Source organism: Talpa occidentalis, unplaced genomic scaffold, assembly GCF_014898055.3.
Source record: "Talpa occidentalis isolate TD23 unplaced genomic scaffold, MPIMG_talOcc4v2.1 talOcc4.5, whole genome shotgun sequence".
Classification (NCBI taxonomy): domain Eukaryota; kingdom Metazoa; phylum Chordata; class Mammalia; order Eulipotyphla; family Talpidae; genus Talpa; species Talpa occidentalis.
In genome coordinates, this window is record NW_023604861.1 from 22,536,642 (window position 1) to 22,556,427 (window position 19,786).

Consider the following 19,786-nt stretch of genomic DNA (forward strand, 5'->3'; position numbering starts at 1 on the left):
CCTTCAAGGCTCCCTGCCTGTGTCCTCTTCTCTCATGCAGAAAGTGGAGCTGCTCACTTATTGCAACACTGTGCCTGCTTCTGTGGATTCACTCATCACACTTCATCTTTCTGGTTGCATCTGACTCTGCTCACAGATTATCAGCCCCTTTCAAGCAATGTCTGCACTTTATCATTTTCCTGTGCCCGTTCTCTACTCTCTATGCCCAGCCTGTAACCCAGTATCAGGAAAAAAGTATGTATTAACCATGAATCCATCTTCACATCATTGCTTTACTGATTAAGCAACGGTGTGAAGACAGAACAGTGAACATGGCTTATTTCGGGAATGGTGAGAGGACCTGTTTGAAGGACTTAAGGACCAGGTGATGAGTAAAGATTAGTAGGAACTATGGTTAAATATGAAGTTGTGTGGGAGTAGAAAAGGCAGACTTGGATTGTGGGGAAGTTTAATTTGTATTGAGTACATCGTATTTAATTAGCATATCATGCTGCTGTGAGTCACTTTAAAACATCGAGAATGACAATGGAAAGTTGATTATTTTGGCAACAGAATAAATAATAAATTAGGGCAATGTAAACCAGTGTCAGGGAGATTATATGAGACAGTAGAAATCCAGCATGGGAGGAAAAGCTGAGATTACAAAGCTTATAACCTTAGCAGGAGCAAATTTTTTACATAGAAAATGTTCTGTGGTATGAATTATGAGTTTTTTAGATAATATATAGTAGGGGGCTAATGATTTTCACTTTCCTAATTAGAAGTAAAAATCTTACCATACAAATATTGAAAATTAAAAAAATTAAAATTGAAAGTACAACTTGTGTTGGTCTTTACAGTCATAAATAAGTAAAGAAACTAATTCCCATGTAATGGGTTACTTGACGAGTGATATCAGCCATTGAAATTTTCTTGTAATAGTTCAATGTGGAGGGTAATTCACACTCATTTTTTTAATGTTGATTATTTGTAAAGCTGCAGTTGATAGACTTTGCAAGTGATTACAACACAATTATTAATGTATTCATAACATTGTCACCCAGGAAAGAGTTTGTGTTATTTAGGTAGTCCTGACATGGCAAAATATCACAGACTGGGTGGTTTAAAGAGCAGAAATTTTTTTCCCACAGGCTAGACATTCTGCTATCAGGTTTGGTTTCCCCTGAGAACTCTCCCTGGGCTTGTAGACAGCCGCCTTCTTTGTCATCACATGGCTTTTCCTCTGCGAACTCACCCCCAGTATTGCTTGCTTTCTTATAATACCAGTGCTATCGGTTTTCAGTCCCACCCTAAGTGCCTCCTTTTAACTTAGCCCCCTCTTTAAAGACTTTCTCTACAAATGAGGTTACATTCTTAATACTGAGGATTGGAATTTCAACATCTGAACTTGGGGGAATCACAATTCACTTTTTAATAGGATTCATGCAGATTTCTTTCAATATAGGGGTCTATGCTATACTTCTTTGATGATTGCTTCTTTGATGATATCTAGTAAATGCTTTATTTGATGTAATTATAAATTTTATACATTTTGAAAAGTAAATTCAGAATTCCAAAGAAATGAAGAAATGTTTATTTCACTCAAATTTTCTTTTCCCTACTTGACTTAATTTTAGACTGTTAATTTTATACATTTAACCTTTAAATTGATGCATATTTCATCCTTTTTCTGTAACTATAAAAATATAAATGGCCCCATATTATTTAATTTTAGATTATCAAAATTTTAACTTTATAAAAGCATTATGAGAAAAAAGCTTTATAAAAGACATACTATCCATTTTGATATGTGAACTTGTATGATGTCTTAATTTTTCTGCTTCTCAGGTTTCTATCCTATGAGGTAGAATAAGAAATATTTATCACATAAGGTTGTTATGGAAAGTAAGATATAGTATGTGGATGTATACACAGAAGGTTTGGGTTCTTTCTCACTTTATGCCCTAACCTACTTTTATGGAACCTAAGCATAACAACAGGGGTTTTTCTCACATTATTATCCACTGACTCAAAAATCTGTTTAATTTCTATAAGCAAATAATGAACTAGCAGAAGAGAAATCAGGAAAGCAACCCCATTTACAAGCACATTGAAAAGAATGACATACGGGCCTCCCTGGTGGTGCAGGGGATTAAGACACAATTTATGAAGCTATCTGCAGCCACTGCAGCACAAGTTCAATCCCTGGCCAAGGAGCTACCCACATGGCGCAGCAGACCTCTCCTAACTCACCCACTGCTCCCCTCAGCAGTGTATTTCAGTCAATCTGCCTGTTCTGTTCCCCGTTCTGTCTCTGGTGGATCCTCTCACCCCTCCCTCCCCCCGCTCCTCTGGCAATAAAACCCACAGGTGCAAGGAATAGCTGCTGTACAGGGCCCCCTATGGTTATAGACTACGTCAGATGCCACCACTGGGGCTCCTAAGACCTGACACCGCTCTGGATAAGGGATGTATGAGCAGGCACCCAGGATTGAGGGTGCATCACTAGAGAGCTGCAGAGTAAGGACTACTGGTTTCAGTATGAGACTTTTAATACAGAATAATTGTAGCTTGAACTGAGTCAGTGCACCTGGACTTCTCTGCAAGAGGTTACCACTTGAAGTCTAAGCTGAGCTATCCAGAACACTGGCCAGGCCTTACGAAGAAATGCTTAAACTACTAGAACTCAAGCACTACCAAGAGCAGGAGTGGACACCCCAGGATACGACTCTGTTCTGAGGAGGAAAAGAGAACAACTCCTGGTGTGTGATCCCACATCAGCTGCAATGTGGAGAGAAGGGAACACCTACCCACTGTTGGTAGAATCATAAATTGGTGTAGTCTTTATGGAAAGCAATGCTGAGAGCAAGCATTTCCAGATAGTTACCTGAAAAATATGAAAACACTAATTTGAAGAATATGCATCTCCACATTCATTTCAGTACCATATACAGCAACCAAAAACTGAAATCAAGCTAAGTGCCAGCAATTGATGAATGGCTTACAAGTGGGGCCATATATGCACAGCGGAGTTCCATTTTGTATTAAAAAAAAAAAAAAAAACATGAAATCTTGTAATTTGCAGAAACATGGCTAGACCTAGGGGGAATTATGTTTTGTGAAATAAGCCACATAGAGAAAGACAGATATTTTTTGATTTCACTCATATGTGGTATAAGGAGGAAACAGATGCACTAAGCAAAACAAAAATGTACCTTTGGACTCTAAGACTAATTAATGGCTATCTGAAGAGAAGCCGGAAGAAGGATGGAAAAATTGGGACAAAGGGATAATAGTATGAGAGACAGATTTGGACTCTTAGCAGTGTAGTGTATATATATGTTGATTCTCAACAATGAACAACTGAAACTTATGTAACTTTATAATGCAATGTTACTTCACACACACACACACACACACAAATAAAAATCTGGTAACTCAGAATCCCCACAGAGCATCAGTTATTGTGCTATATTACAATTCCTTATCCCTTTTTACATTTGTATGACTGTTTTTATAAAATGAAATGTCCTAGATTCCTATGCAGCTTTTTCAATTTTTATGTATATTTTTAATTTTTCTTGTATTGCTTCCTGCACATCAGCTTACCAGCTGTCACTTTTTATTGAAATCAGTGAAACATCTTCTGTCAGTCTCCCACACTTCAAATGTTGTTTCAAATATACTGTCAGCTGGAAAGTCGGGTGATCAAGCCTAGTGGAATTTGGAGAGATGTAGGGGAGCGGTAATCTGAAAGTCACAAGTCCAGACTCAACTATGCTGGATAATTTATGTAACTTTTTCATTTGATCCTTAGAACAACCCAAGTTGGAGAGAGATGCTATGACTACTTTAATTTTGTAGATGAGGTAACTGAGACTTCAGGAAGTCCTTTACTCAAGAACAAGTATGTAGTGGGGGGCCTCCCTGGTGGCACAAGGGGTTAAGACACAGCCTATGAAGCTATCCACAGCCACAGCAGCATGATTTCGATCCCTGGCCAGGGACGAAGCCCACATGGAGCAGCAGACCTCTCCTGTCTCACCCACTGCTCCCCTCAGCAGTGTATTTCAATCAGTCTGCCTGTTCTGTTCCCCACTCTGTTTCTGGTGAATCCTCTCACTCTCCCCCGCCACCCCCCCACATCTGACCTATTCCCCCGTTCTTGTATGCATAAATAAATCTTTTTTTTAAAAAAAAAAAAGAACAAGTATGTAGGAAGCAACAGAGTCAGCATCTGAAATCGGAACTTCCCTCTCCAGGTTCACACACTTACATCATGTGCCCAAAGAAACACTGTGCGCGTGCTGCTGTTAAGTCACTCATCTCACTGCACCTTCTGTTTACATCTGGCTCTGCTTATAGATCATCAGCCTCTTTTGAGCAATGGCTGCACTTTTTTTCATATTTCTATGCCCAGTATCTAATCTCTATGTGCAACTTTTAGCCCAATACCAAGAAAAAAGTAGATATTAACCATTGTGTATAGATGAGACTGATGAATCAGTGATTATGACCATTATGGAAAAAACTCCACAATCTTTGAAGTGTTTCTGAGAATAGTGACTGTACTGGTAAACTTCCATTGTAATCCCTCTAAGTAACCAAGATCATACTATGTACTCTAAAAGAGTTGGGAAGGAGAAATAATAGTGCCTACTAGGGAGACAGTGATCCTTGATGTGATACCATCAAGGAGGTAACTGTTCTGAGGAGAGTAAACATAACATGGGTTTGAGTAGCTGGATAATTTTAAAACCTGGAATGGTCTTTACAACATGCATCAGTTTCTTCATTCTGGATAGGGTGGTGGTGGGATCAATTAAGAATGATGTGAAGACAGAACAATGGACATGGCTTTTTCAGGCAAGGGTGAGAAGACCTGTTTGAAAGACAAGAATGAGTGATAATTAAAGATAAGTAGAAACTATGATTAAACATGAAGTTGTGTGGGGAGATAGAAAGTGGGAGTTGGATTATGGAAAAGTCTTCCGATTTGGTCTTGGACATGGTATCTTTATTCCTTTAATGAATTACTAACAACCCCAAGCTTCTTGCTCCATATTGATCTAAGTTTGAGTCCACCGTATAGCACTTTTCTCAAAGTTCCTAAGTAATTTTATGATATTTAATTAAACACCATAGCACACTGTTTCCTTCCAATTTACATATTATAAAAATTGATCATGGGATAAAATGATTGCTCAAGCAAATCTTGTTGAATTATTATTTTCATGTGGCTAATGCTTTTTGAATGATTGCTACATGCCAATCTTCATGGTATTGTTCTTTGCGAACTTCACCATCACCCTGTGAGGGGAATGCTATTATGTCACCTATTGTGTAGGTGAGAAATTGAGGTTGAACTGAGTAGTTAAGTAACTTGCCAGTCAGTCGGAACCAGTAGAGCTGAATTCAAATCGAGACAGCTGAATCCAGCAGGAGAGAGAAGTAGCGATGTGACTCTAACTCTGACTTTGAACAGATAGAGATTTTCAAAGATGCACACCTGGAACTTATAGACTGTTACAGTGCAATGTTATTTCAATAGAAAAAAATTAAAAAATGCAGAAGAAAATTTCAACAGTATTGGAAAGATTCAGTAACAGTTTAGATTCATTGAGCAGAAAATATATCACCTTGATGGACTTCAGAATCAAGAAGCCACAAGCAATGATACAGAACTATGGGCTGAACTAGAGGATAGGTAATGGAACCTACATATTCATTTTAATTTCATTTGAATTAGGTTACTATGTAACCTAAATGTATAATTTTCTGTTAACCCCAGAATTATCTGTAAGTCCTAATTTTTTTTGTTATGATTTCCCTATAGGGAAAGTTTCCTGGGAGTCAATCTATTTTTTGCTCTCTGTGGTTGCTTTTCCCACTAATTCTATCTTTTGTTTTGGTGACAGGCTTTCCTACCATCTCCATAGCTAACCCAGTCTGCCTTTTTCCCCTTTGCTCTCAAAATCATCACATTTTTGACACCTGATGCACTCAACCCTTCTCCTTTCTGTCTACTTCCTGAAGAACTCAAGTTTTCAAGTGAAACTGAACAACCCAGTTATAAATATCCTTAATGTTTTTTGATTATAGTCGTCCCTCATTAACCTAAATAAACCTTGCTATCTGGAACTTCCATAATTTCAGTTTATAACCACAGCTTGCTATCTTTCTAACTTCATTAATGCCCTATCCCAACTACATTGGCGTATCTGCTGAGGAAGGAAAGGACAGGAAGAAATAACCAACAGACTTAGAGAATGTCTGAAGCAATTACCAGAGATGTTCATGGGGTAGGGAAGGGAGATGTACAGAAAATTACAAGATCCATTGAGGATCTTGCCCATCCATTACCTTCTTGCCAGCTGCACCCCTGGCACCAGGAAGGAGGTTATGGGACACACAATTGGGTCAAGGATTGTAAGGGAAGGGAGACAATTTACCAGTGTGGTAAAATATCCCCTGGGGTCATTTTATCAGATGGCATTTTTATCATATGGCATAATATATCCTTTCTTGAATGTGTTTAAAAAAAGGAAACATTAGGGCCTCCCTGGTGGCACAAGGGATTAAGACACAATCTATGAAGCTATATCCCCAGCCAGGGAGCTAACCCACATGGCGTAGCAGACCTCTCCTGACTTGCACTGCTCCCCTCAGCGGTATATTTCAGTCAATCTGCCTGTTCTGTTCCCCACTCTGTCTCTGGTGAATCCTCTCACCTCCCTACAGCTCTGGCCTGTGCCCCAGTTGTTGTATGCATAAATAAATCTTCAAAAAAAGAAACATTCCCCTTCCTACCAGATGAAATTAGGGGAATTGTTGATGTGATTTTCATGCTTGCATCTTAATTCAGAGAAAGTTTACATATAAATGGAATTTATAATTATTATAATACCTGTTTCCAGATTTTTTTTTTTAAGATTTATTTATTTTATTTATACAAGCACTGGGTAGAGTCAGAAGTGCGGGAGAGTGAGAGAATTCACCAGAGCCAGAGTGGGGAACAGAACAGGCAGACCAACGAAATACACTGCTGAGGGGAGGTCTGTCACGCCATTTGGGACCCTGGCCAGTGAGCGAACCAGTGCTGCAGAGGCTGCAGGCAGCTTCGCAGCCCTGCGTTCAACCGCTGCGCCACCAGGGGAGGCCCAAGTTTCCAGATTTCTTAATAAAGTTCAGAAATTTTGCAAGGAGCACTGGGGTAAGGTAATTATGAGAAGCATTGTGACTACTTCAGTCTACCCACCAAGCAATCAGTGGAATAGTATTTTTATTTTCCTCTTCACTGTACTCATTTTCCTGACACTAAAATAAACTTTGAAAATGATGGCCTCTGCCATTCACCCACCAAAAGACTGTACCTCAAACCATCCATGAGACTTTTTGCTAAAATAAGCAAATTTTGTTTGAAATTTTCTGCTAAAATGTAAAAAAAGATCCCCACAAAAGGTTAAAACTATAGTGAGGGACATCTTGGTAGCTAAAATTAGATTTGTTCTCATTAACAAAGGCCAGGGCACACAACGAGGAAATATGAAGTCACCTTTGTTGAAAACATTCTAACCTTTCATCATTGCTGAATTCCTACAGAGTAACAGGCAGAATGTGTCTTGCTTTCAATGCTTTCCCATCTTCTATGTTAATTTAATGGTTGGTAAGACCATTAAAAACAGCTATCTAAATGAGGTTCTCCTTTCAAATCTATCCTTTTAATGAATTTTTAAAATATAAAATATGATCCTAGGTAATATGTTATGTCAGTGTTGTTTTTTCCTGTCATAGCCAGAAATAAAAGTCATAGCCTGTCATAGCCAGAAATAAAAGCTTCTCCAAGTCATTCCCTCTTGAAAAACTGAAACCTGAGTAGATTAACTTCAATGCTTTCTCACCTGCCCCCAGTTTTGCAAGCTGCAGGAAAACTAAAATTTAGCATTAAGCCGCTTGTGCATAGAAAAGGATCATTTTTACTTAGTGAGGCCTGAAGAAACTCAGTTGCTGAACTTGCCTCATTTTCTTCATGTCTTCAAAACAGAGAAACATGAATAAAAATGACAGAAAGTGCATCATTTGAAAACAAAGTTGGTGGAATTAGTACAGCAGCCGTTAATGAATGAAAAGCTTTCCAATTTTATTCTTAAACATCATGGTCTTCTCTGCCAGTTTTATTGAGGCCTCTAAATTGTAAGTATTTACTGTGTACAGGAATACTTGAGATTTAGTCTCTTAGGAAATATCAAGCAAGTCCAGTCACCACATCATACATTAGGTCTCCAAACCTTATTCATCTGATAATGAAAGTCTGTAGTATCTTTGACCACTATCTTTCCATCTACCCCAGGGGGGTAGTGTTTGGTGGGAAACAATCACCATATTACAGTGAGAAGAAAAAGAAAACATACTAGCAGCATGTCTCTGCGGGAGTCAATATCTCCAGAGAAGCAGTCAATCTGCAGCTCTGCTAGAAGGAAAGCCCCTGAGTGGTATTTATTTCACCAAGGAAGCCTTCTAAAGATGGGGCAATTTGGTGTGTGATCCTCTCCCAAGTAATCAAAATACTCCATGAGGCTGTGAATTATCCAAAGTGGGGTGGCTAATCAAACATCCATTCCATTTTCAAGTCCTAAATTTGGAATTTTAATATGGCTTCACCACCTGAATTGCTTTAGCAGTGTTCTTTTTGAGAACCTGTAACTATAACTGCTACCATAGTCTCTTTTCAGTAATAAAAGCTTTGGTTTGATAGGTCCTATGGTAATAATAGTAATTAACTTAATTTTAGTTTTATTTCAATTATTATATAGATTGTGAGATGGGAAACATTTTGCAAAATGAATTAGCTGTTTTTTAAAATACTGGACTTGTTCCCCTGACTCCTTCTGTTCTGTAAAGTAACAAAGATAACAAGGGAGGGAAGTACTTCACACTTCAGTAAAACTGGAGACATGGGTACATAATATGCAGAAGACTGCCAGGTGTAGTGAATGTCAAATAGAGATGAGGGAAAATAACAGAGAAAGCATGCCCGTAGCTAGAATATCAAACAATGGGGCAGAACACAGTTCTTTAAAGTAGGCTTTATGGATTAAGTCAAGTGCCCAGAGTTAATGTGAACAATAATGGCAAAAGTTGACATCATGGATGTCTTGAGAAAGCTGCAACATAACTAATACCTGCTCTCCTTCCCTAAAAAGCAGTATGAATTTAATGTTGAACTAATAAGCATACAATCTTTGTTTTGATTTTTAAAGATCATTTATACATACAAGAACTGGGGTGTAAGCCAGAGGTGCGGGGGGTGAGAGGCTTCACCAGAGACAGAGCAGGGAGCAGAGCAGGAGGATCTACTGACATACACTGCTGAGGGGAGCAGCAGGCAAGACAGGAGAGGTCTGCTGCGCCATGTGGGTAGCTCCCTGGCCAGGGATCGAACTCATGCTGCAGTGGCTGGCGCATAGCTTGATAGCGCTCTTCAACTCCTGCACCACCAGGGAGGTTCTATTTTGATTTTTCTATTTTCTTACATCCTTGTTAATTTTTGGAAGCATTTGATTTCTCCCCTCAGGTGTCTTCCCCATAGTTCTTCCACCACCATAGCCCCCATAATCCAGGGCCACAGTCCCTTGTGCTCTCCCCTCCCATTCTGACCCCATACCTTCCCTCTTTCATCTCTACAATCTTTTCTTCCCCCGCCCTGCCCTCCACATACTGGGCTGTGACAGACACCCAGCAGAAATGAAATAGGCCCCTCACCCCAAATTTGATTTGTGTGTTGAGACTGAAGATAGCTTTCCACACACACCAAGACAGATGGAAAGGTTTGCTACTCAAATAATGAAGGTTTCTGCATAAAGCGGGTCTCAGGCACATCCACAATGACCCAATAGAGAAGAACAGGAGCCATGCTTGAAGTTTACATTGTGACTAGGGATGGGGCGAAGGGAGGTTTTCTACAAATGGGCAGGTTTGAATGATTTGGGACTTCAGATGTACCCAAAGGGAATACTTAGGCTTCCTTATGGCATGCCCAGAGTGGGGCAGATGCAGAATTGGTAGAGACTGGCAAGTTGTCAGCAAACACCAACAAATCGAGTAACATGCTACATGCTTCTAAAATGCCGATATAAAGATGTAAAAAGCACATAGAACTATTCCATAGTAAAGAAGATTAAAGAGCCCTGATGACTAAAATCAGCGGCTGATCTTCCATTGGAACCTGGATCAGGAAAAAATGCTTTCTAATACATTGCTGGGACAATTGGTGGGTTTTGACTATACATGATATGACATAGCCAAGGTAACATCCCTGAACTTGAGAATTACATGTGGTTATCTCAGAGAGTGTTTTTGTTCCTTGTAGGTCTGTAAAGTATGTATAGGCAAGGATAATATTTACTGAACCTGCAATTGGTTCAGTAAATATAAATATATTTACATATACATAGATGTCAAGCGTTTCTATAACTGTAGTAGAGAGAGAAACTGAGACTGTATCAAATGTTCACAAGGTGATTTAGTTACCCTGTACCTGTTACTTTGCCTTGGTTCCCTTGTAAGTTAAACTCAGAAAATTTCTGTAGCTTCGATTTCTTTTTCGAAATAAAAAGATAATCTTTCCAAAATAAAGATAATATAAAGATATGAATCTTTTAATTGGACACAAAGGTGCAGGAATCATGAACTGGCAAGTAGACGTTCTATGGGCCCTTTGTGCTGCTATACAAATAGGGAAAGACCCACGGGACACTAGCTTTGCAGGATGCAACTGCCTTTGCAGGGTGGGAGAGAGAGACTGTGCAAAGCTGTTACTTTTTGTTGAGTGTGAAGAAGACAAAAACAACTTACATGCTCACACTTGCCATGGGTCATAGCAGAGGTCTTGTCTGGTGATTACTGTGTAGCTACGGATATTTTTTGTGTTTCCAGAGTTTAAATGCTAGTTCACCTATGGAAAGTTAAACATGGGGTTCAAATCTGACTTTGGCTCAACTTCTATCACCTATTTGCTTTATAGCATGCTGTATGTGACAGCACCTTGCAGCTGGAATCTGCGCAACCTGAAGACAGCTGTCCTGAAAGGATCATACTAGGTGTGGCTTCGCTTTGGGAGGAGTGTGTTGGAGTGCAGCGGAGATTATGAAAATGGCTACAACACCAACACGGCTGCTGGAACGGTGATGAACCTGCATAGTTTGGGATGGTTGCACTACAAGGAGGAGGAGGGGTAGGGGAGAGGGAGGAGGGGTAGGGGAGAGGGAGGAGGGGTGGGGGAGGGGGAGGGAGGAGGGGGAAGGGCAGAGGGTGGGCAGGGAAGGAGAGAGAATCCTACAATCTCTCCTTCTACACCACCATCCTCCTGTGCTACCTAAAGGCAACAGCCAATTACAGAAGGGAAAGTCAGACTTCCCTCACATGTGATTCCCTCTTAGCATTTCCCTAAAACTTGGCCTTGAAGTGGGTCAGGAAAGGGCTTTCTACTGCCAGTACAGGCAGGATGGCCTACAGGGTGACTTTTCTTTCCAACTGCATCATCACCCACTCCCTCTGGTCATAGGGAGAATGACACAGAAAATATATCACTAATTTTTTTAACTTACCATTGGTTTCCATGCTTGCCAGTGCTTGGGGAGTATAGGACACCCCCCGAAATGTAGTCACCATGGCGCTCGCACCACTGAAGTCTCGGTATCACTGCATCTGAGAAAGGCAGGGAAAATGAAAGACAGCATGATAATTGTTTGCTCTTCCTCATTATGAAGAACCAAGACACCAAAAGATTTTAAGTTATTAATCAAGAATAGTGCCATGAGTATGAAGGTAAAAATTGATAAATATCAAGAAAACCACAAAAAAAGTAATATAAGATACAATTTGATAATGGAAGGAGGGAGAAGAGAAGACAATTAAAATGTACTATTTGGGTCAATGTTCACTGTTATAGAAATGGAAGTTTTAATACATAACATTACATATGTACAATAATATCTAAAGTATGATAACAACAAACATTTCAAATTATAAGCAGAAGCATAACAGGAAACCACACCATGTATTAAAGCATGAAAAACAAAATGAGCAATAAAAAAAGAAAATTTAGGGGCTCCCTTGTGGTACAAGGGCTTCAGTCTCAGCACTATGAAGCTATCCACAGCCACTGCAGCACGACTAGTTTGACCCCCAGTCAGGGAGCTACCCACATGGTGAGGCAGACCTCTCCTGATTCGACGGTGCTCCCCTCAGCAGTGTATTTCAGTCAGTCTGCCTATTCTGTTCCCCACTCTGTCTCTGGTGAATCCTCCCACCAGCGTACACCTCTGGCCTGCACCCTGGCTCTTATATGCATAAATAAATCTTAAAAAAAAAAAACGAAAATATAACATATGAGGGCATTCTGAAACCAAATGTATCCCATCAATTAGTATACATGGGCTAAAGCTTCCCTCCTTTAAATAACAATCCAAAATTAATTTTTTATGTTTATAGTGGATCTCCAGTCTCCAAACCAAAAGGCATTCAGAAAAGTTGAAAGTAAGTAAACAAAGGAACAAAATTTTTTAAAACAGGCAATTATAAGCCCAAACAAAATAATAATTAAGATCCTAACATCAGACAATAATCACAAAGAATGCTATTTTATGTCAAAGGGAACAGTCTAGAGAGAATGTTAAGTAATTACAAAACTTTTCCCAATTAACATTAACATAAAAAAATATTCAGGAGCCTCCCTGGTGGTGCAAAGGGTTGAGACCAGCCTATGAAGCTATGCACAGCCACTGCAGCACGAGTTCGATCCCTGGCCAGGTAGTTACTCACATGGTGCAGCAGACCTCTCCTGTCTTGCCCGCTGCTCCCCTCAGCAATGTATTTCAGTCTGCCTGTTCTGTTCCCCACTGTCTCTGGTGACTCCTCTCACCCTCCCACACCTCTGGCCTGTACCCCAGTTCTTGTATCCATAAATAAATCTTTAAAAAAACATATTAAGTTCCAGTAATAGGAATGCAGTAAAAAAAATATCAGTTATAATAAAATGTAAATCACCTCTCTCAATCTGTAAAAACTGAAATGAATAAAAGTAATTAATGGATTTAGAGACCTAAATAGATGCAAATATTTTCTGATAATTAGGTATTTAACTCTATATGCTAAAAGCAAAAAAAATCTCAATATGGAATATTTTTAAAAATTGATGAGGTATTTAGCACAAAGCAAACATCATTAAGTTCCAATACACTGGGATCACAAAGCAGACAAAAAAACTTCAGAAAATCCAATGTGAAAATTGAGAAAATAACACAATAAAGGTGTTCCATATGAAAAGATTTGAAAGCCATTAAAATTTATGTTCAAAAACATAGAAAAATCCTTGGTCTTAAATATATACATTAATTCACCAGAAAGAATGAAATTCAATTAATTGTTGAAATAAAGAAATTGGAAAAAAGAAAAGTATTAAAAAGTAGGCTAAGAAGAATGGAAGGAAAATTTATAAAAGTCAGTAGAAGTGTGTCATTCATCAGGCATAAAAATTGGTAAAACTATGGAATAAATTAAGGTTGTGTCTATTTAGAGAAATACAATAAGGAGAGTAAAGATTTGCCAAAATTTCTCAGAGGATGAGAGAACATTCATACTAAATAAGAAATGAGAATGTGGAAATAACCACATAGGGACTGAACATGAAAGTATTCCTATGAGTTAACTTTGTTCAATTCTACACAAGTAAACCTTAAAATATATATAAGACTGATAATTTTCTAAGAAATTGTTAACTTTCTTGCCAAAGAAGATATGGAAAAGCTGAATGAACAGTAGGTGAGATTTAGAGGACAGCTAGTGTCTCTTCAAAAAGGACAAACTATACAAACTGTTCTTTTTTAATGATATTTAAAATGCTTTGGAACATCTAATAAGCAGAAAAGCTTTCCAATTATTTCGTGATATGAGCTTGAAAGTGAAAGTAAAACCTTAGGTAGTCCCCCAGTGAAAAATTCTAGATAAATCTCAATTATAAACAGTCAGAATTTAGCAACAAATATCAACTCAATGAAGGACAGCAAAGTAATGAAAGACATTACATCAACTAGATGTGTTTTATGAAAGTGAAAGGTTATTTTAATACTAGGAAATTTATTGATAGGATCAAATTATTTATGACTAGCAAAATACCTTCATAAAGCAGGATTACTTCGCTACATACTCAACACATGGTATCTTGATCTTTCTCTCAATCTCTTTCTCCTGCACTGACCCCCCTAGGGACACTGGAAACCTCTCAAAGGACTTACACATGAGGCCCAAGAAGATGTAGAACAGAAAGAAATAAACAATGACAAGCGATTTGCTTGCATGTGACTTCAACTCAAATGATACAGGATAAATCAGGGTCATGTCATATTCATCACAGATAATAAATTGAAATCCATCCATACTTTAAGTGATAGGGTTTGTATAAAGAAACACTTAGGTGTTCGATGGAACACCAACATCATTTGGGGAAAAAGTATGGATAAATACAAAAGGTTACCAATTACTGGCAGAGCTCACTTTCTTATAATACAGATTGAAGGAAATGATGCCACATGAAATTGTTTTACACATCTGTCAAAAGCAAACTAAAATGATTATATCCTATTTCACGCTGTTTTAAACAGTGAGGTTATTTTTTTTTAATACTAGACTCATAATCTCATTGTGACTGCTTGATACCAAGAGCCACTATAATGTAATGGAAGAAAAATAAATAAGTTATCAAAAAAGGAATTTTCATTCACGTTAAAAAATAAATTGGACAAGGATGAGAAGAATAAGACACTAAAATATTATAGATACTAGTTTCATAGATATATACTATCAGTATATAAAAAGTCTTAGCATCATTTATTTTATTACAAAAGTGTCTTGTCTAATGAATACATAAAGCATGTTAACTCGATAATCAGTTTAATGATGTAATATAATTGAATACATTGTTAGATTATGTAACTAGGTATACATTTAGCAGTAACATATATAAAAGTTTCCTCTTCAAAATTTTGTATCCCCAGCTCTGCCATGTGACCTTGAGAAAAACACTTGGTCTCTGAGTCTTGGTTTCCCATCATTAAAATAATATAATCAAATAGGGCCTCCCATGGTGGCACAGGCTGTTGAGCACAGCGCTATGAAGCTGTCCGCAGCCTCTGCAGCGCCAGTTGGATTCTGGCCTGCCGGGGAGGGTCCCACATGGCACGACAGACCTCTCCTGCCTCCCCCGCTGCTCCCCTCAGCAGTGTATTTCCTCAGTCTGCCTGTTCTGTTCCCTGGTCTGTCTCTGGTGAATCCTCTCACTTTCCTGCGCATTTGGCCTGTACCCGGCTCTTGTATAAATAATCTTAAAAAAAAAAAAATTCAAATCCCAACTGCTCTACTTGCACAGTGCTCATGGCAGGCTTTTTTTTTTTTTTGAGAGGAACAAGTGGCCCTCAGTTGATACAAGACATTTTTAATGTATACTTGCAGCAAAGGAACCTGGATTCTAAGTAAATACTAGCATTACAGGGCACGTATTTTCTGACTACCCTAGGCTATGTTTAGTCATAGGTTGAGCTGAATTGAAACCTGAGAGTCTGGAAATGCTATCAATATATTCAATATAGATTAACCACTCAGTAGAATGCAGGGTTGGAAGGGGCGAAAAGTAGATTTTGAGTAGAAGGGATATCAGCATATTCATCTATGCAATCCTTCCAGCTCTCTCTCTCTCACACACACTATCCCCTTGACTGAATCATTATTCCTTTATACCAATGCTGTATATTAACATAATGAATCATTCAAGAGCACACCGACTAAAGTGGGTCAAATTCATTTGGAAAGAAAGACCATGTACTTAAACTTAGGAAATACACCTTTGCAATGTCAGGTTCATCGCCTCACTTAAACAACATGGATCGACTTCTCCAACCATCCTTGATTTCATTCTTTTCATCACGGGTGAGCCTGGAAACCCCTAGTACTTCCCTCTCCAGACTCGCCCCCTGCGGGCTTTTCAATGTGCCGCAATTGCAGTGTAGTCAACTGGGAGCAGTAGGCGTCCAGTAAGGAGCAGTGGAGCAGCTGACTCTACTGACATTGCCTCTGACTCTCCTCCTCCTTGCCTGGCAGGCGGGACACAGACGCCCAACAGGACCGCAGACGCACAGGGAGCTTGGCGTGAACACCGCCCACGGGGCTAACGGGACAGGAAGGCCAGAGACACCTGTTCTGTGCAGCAGCCTCAGCAGCATCCCCGCCGGGGCAGCTGCGTCCTGTTCTGAAGGACTGAAAGCCCGTCTCTGTTCAAGCTCCCCCGTGACCCCCATGCTGTCACTTAAAGTGTCTCCCTGACTGACAGGCTTGTTCACCACTGTGCAGCAGAGAATAAACTTCGCAGAGAGCCCGGGGACACGGGGGAAACCTCGACTTTATTCCCCTGACACTGTTTATTGTTCATGCTCGCCCCAAGATCTGGTTAAAGGAAGAGAAATCACGAGGAACAAAGTGTCTCTCCTGCATCAACTTATTGTAAGAAAGCCGGCTCTCCCGGCTCTCCCGGCTCTCCCGGCTCTCCCGGCTCTCCCGGCTCTCCCGGCTCTCCCGGCTCTCCCGGCTCTCCCGGCTCTCCCGGCTCTCCCGGCTCTCCCGGCTCTCCCGGCTCTCCCGGCTCTCCCGGCTCTCCCGGCTCTCCCGGCTCTCCCGGCTCTCCCGGCTCTCCCGGCTCTCCGGCTCTCCCGGCTCTCCCGGCTCTCCCGGCTCTCCCGGCTCTCCCGGCTCTCCCGGCTCTCCCGGCTCTCCCGGCTCTCCCGGCTCTCCCGGCTCTCCCGGCTCTCCCGGCTCTCCCGGCTCTCCCGGCTCTCCCGGCTCTCCCGGCTCTCCCGGCTCTCCCGGCTCTCCCGGCTCTCCCGGCTCTCCCGGCTCTCCCGCTCTCTCCCGGCTCTCCCGGCTCTCCCGGCTCTCCCGGCTCTCCCGGCTCTCCCGGCTCTCCCGGCTCTCCGGCTCTCCCGGCTCTCCCGGCTCTCCCGGCTCTCCCGGCTCTCCCGGCTCTCCCGGCTCTCCCGGCTCTCCCGGCTCTCCCGGCTCTCCCGGCTCTCCCGGCTCTCCCGGCTCTCCCGGCTCTCCCGGCTCTCCCGGCTCTCCCGGCTCTCCCGGCTCTCCCGGCTCTCCCGGCTCTCCCGGCTCTCCCGGCTCTCCCGGCTCTCCCGGCTCTCCCGGCTCTCCCGGCTCTCCCGGCTCTCCCGGCTCTCCCGGCTCTCCCGGCTCTCCCGGCTCTCCCGGCTCTCCCGGCTCTCCCGGCTCTCCCGGCTCTCCCGGCTCTCCCGGCTCTCCCGGCTCTCCCGCTCTCCCGGCTCTCCCGGCTCTCCCGGCTCTCCCGGCTCTCCCGGCTCTCCCGGCTCTCCCGGCTCTCCCGGCTCTCCCGGCTCTCCCGGCTCTCCCGGCTCTCCCGGCTCTCCCGGCTCTCCGGCTCTCCCGGCTCTCCCGGCTCTCCCGGCTCTCCGGCTCTCCCGGCTCTCCCGGCTCTCCCGGCTCTCCCGGCTCTCCGGCTCTCCCGGCTCTCCCGGCTCTCCCGGCTCTCCGGCTCTCCCGGCTCTCCCGGCTCTCCCGGCTCTCCCGGCTCTCCCGGCTCTCCCGGCTCTCCCGGCTCTCCCGGCTCTCCGGCTCTCCCGGCTCTCCCGGCTCTCCCGGCTCTCCCGGCTCTCCCGGCTCTCCCGGCTCTCCCGGCTCTCCCGGCTCTCCCGGCTCTCCCGGCTCTCCCGGCTCTCCCGGCTCTCCCGGCTCTCCCGGCTCTCCCGGCTCTCCCGGCTCTCCCGGCTCTCCCGGCTCTAGGAAAGGCTACTGGCTATTGGCTGGTGCAGCTGGTGACCCATCAAGCTTGTTGCCTAAGGACCTGCTCAAACAAGGAGGGCGAAACCGCTCCCTTCACACATGGCGCCTGTGGTCACAGGCCAAGCTCCATCAGGCTCCTGGCCTTCGCTGGCTGTGGTCTCACCCACATCCTCACCCCCAGGATGCACCCACTGAGATTGGCAACACTGTTCTCTTTTGGGGCTAATCGCCCAAAGCCCAGAGGTACTCCCACTGCCATGCCCACTCTCAGCCTTCTTCGCCACCAGTGTGACAAGCAGACCCCTGCACTAAGGCCCACCCTTCGCACCTGCACATGGGTCGAGGACCCATGGGTACCAACAACCACAAATGGCCTTTCTGGTGCCCCCTTTGGCTGTGGTCTCCATAAGCCATGTTCCCCACAGCCCCAAAGGACGGATTCCTCAGCACCTCCCCCTTATCAAAAAAGTGAACAAGGCATCGCCAACAGTTGATTTTAAGAGGCTCACCTGCCTTCTGTAACATCCATCGGCTGCTTAACATCCACTCAGGACTTTCCGGCCTCGGCATCAGCTTTTTGTTGCATCTTCTCTTCCTGGCTGTAGAGAACATCCCACAGGCTCCATTAGGCAATCAAGGACCACCAGCCGTCCCTGATTCTCATCTCCTTGGGTTTGCAAATGAGCCCTTCCATCCCCAGGTTCCCATAATTACATCAATCTGCCAGCTTTCCCCACCTTCTGGCAGGATTGTTAGCCCAAGTCTGAGTTTGTCTTCACGTCAGCACTGGAGTGGGGGGGGGGTCTGAATGATGAACTGTGGTCTCTCATCCCCAAATCATCCCACCCATCTCAGGGGTCATGGGCTTTCCTCGCAGGCTGTCTCCTCCTCTCCTTGAGGTTTTGTCCCATATCTCCCAGACTTTTCCCACCTCCTGTGCTCCTGATGCATCTCCAGCTCTTCTCGAAGATCCTGACTCTGGTCACCTGTGCTGCCATGGCGCCTCCAGCTTTGTCCATTTGCAGAGCTGTGAGGGAACACAACCCCAGCCCTGTCTGAGCACGCACAGTATCAGTCCAATGCCTCCCCACCATGTGCAGATTCCTTTCCCACTGCACAGGGGATTCATCCACCTCTGGGGAGAGGCTCACAGAGAGGAGGCCCGCCACAGAGCATTACATGCTCACAGTCTGCCACCTCTCAGTCCCTCCATGGGCTTCAGAGGACTCCATACCTGTCTGCATCAAATCATCCTGCAGATCTAACCCACTCCTAGTACAGGCAGGCAGCAGGGCAGAGCCGGTGAAGGAGGGTCTTGGCGCCCTCAGTGGGTTCTTCAGGCTTTTAATCTTTCTACACCGTTTGTAGAGGTAACCAGGTGCAGGGCAGGCAGGGGGACTTGGGGGATAGGCGGCTGGCAGGCCTCTTAGTCTTCTCAGCGAATGTTGGGGCTCTCTGGGGCTCTCCACGGCGCTCTGCTGCAAGGTCCTCAGCTGCTCGCGAACCTCTCTGACGCCACCCTTATATGCGCAGTCTCTAGGCCCAGGCGTGCCCACTTACGCATGCCCACACCACACTCCAGGTGTCCACCATTGGGCATGCGTACTCCAGCCCATGCGCCCAAGCGCCTCCTACATTCAAGGCAGCAGATGATAGCCACAAAGGCCAGTGGCACAAAAGCTTGCGCATCCCTGTTTACCCTGTAGTCATACATTCCTCAAAGCTTATTATATCACATGAGATGACTCTATACCAATTATTTTCTTTTTCATGATGCTTGAGGAGTTCCAGAGAAATGTATCACAGAAAAGCTTTATGAAATGGCTCCGACATATGCCAATTACCTAATTTTCAAAATGAAAAGCATGTGGAAACTTGTGTAACAGAGTAACAAAATCAACGATTTCTCTAGCATTATTTATATATCAGGGATGTCCCCAAGTGATTTTACACATAA

The 19,786-nt window shown here is 43.1% G+C and overlaps 1 protein-coding gene across 1 annotated transcript; it reads right to left on the bottom strand.

Moving 5' to 3' along the window:
* Positions 1-4,727: 4,727 nt before the first annotated feature.
* LOC119258496 (uncharacterized) lies at positions 4,728-19,543 on the bottom strand. Its single transcript, XM_037526799.1, has 6 exons — positions 19,390-19,543; positions 19,064-19,336; positions 18,761-18,856; positions 18,339-18,428; positions 11,586-11,685; positions 4,728-4,861 (listed from the first exon to the last, which is right to left on the bottom strand). The coding sequence occupies exons 1-6, from the start codon at positions 19,541-19,543 to the stop codon at positions 4,798-4,800; spliced, it is 777 nt and encodes a 258-aa protein (XP_037382696.1). The 3' UTR covers positions 4,728-4,797.
* Between the last annotated feature and the right edge of the window lie 243 nt (positions 19,544-19,786).

Excerpts from the sequence above, each read along its gene's own strand:
- LOC119258496 (XM_037526799.1), bottom strand. The coding sequence starts at position 19,543 with ATGTATGACTACAGGGTAAACAGGGATGCGCAAGCTTTTGTGCCACTG. Across the intron at positions 18,857-19,063 it reads GGATGATTTGATGCAGACAG|CTCTGCAAATGGACAAAGCT; the intron begins GTATGGAGTCCT and ends GTTCCCTCACAG. Across the intron at positions 18,429-18,760 it reads ATGCATCAGGAGCACAGGAG|CCAGGAAGAGAAGATGCAAC; the intron begins GTGGGAAAAGTC and ends TGTTCTCTACAG.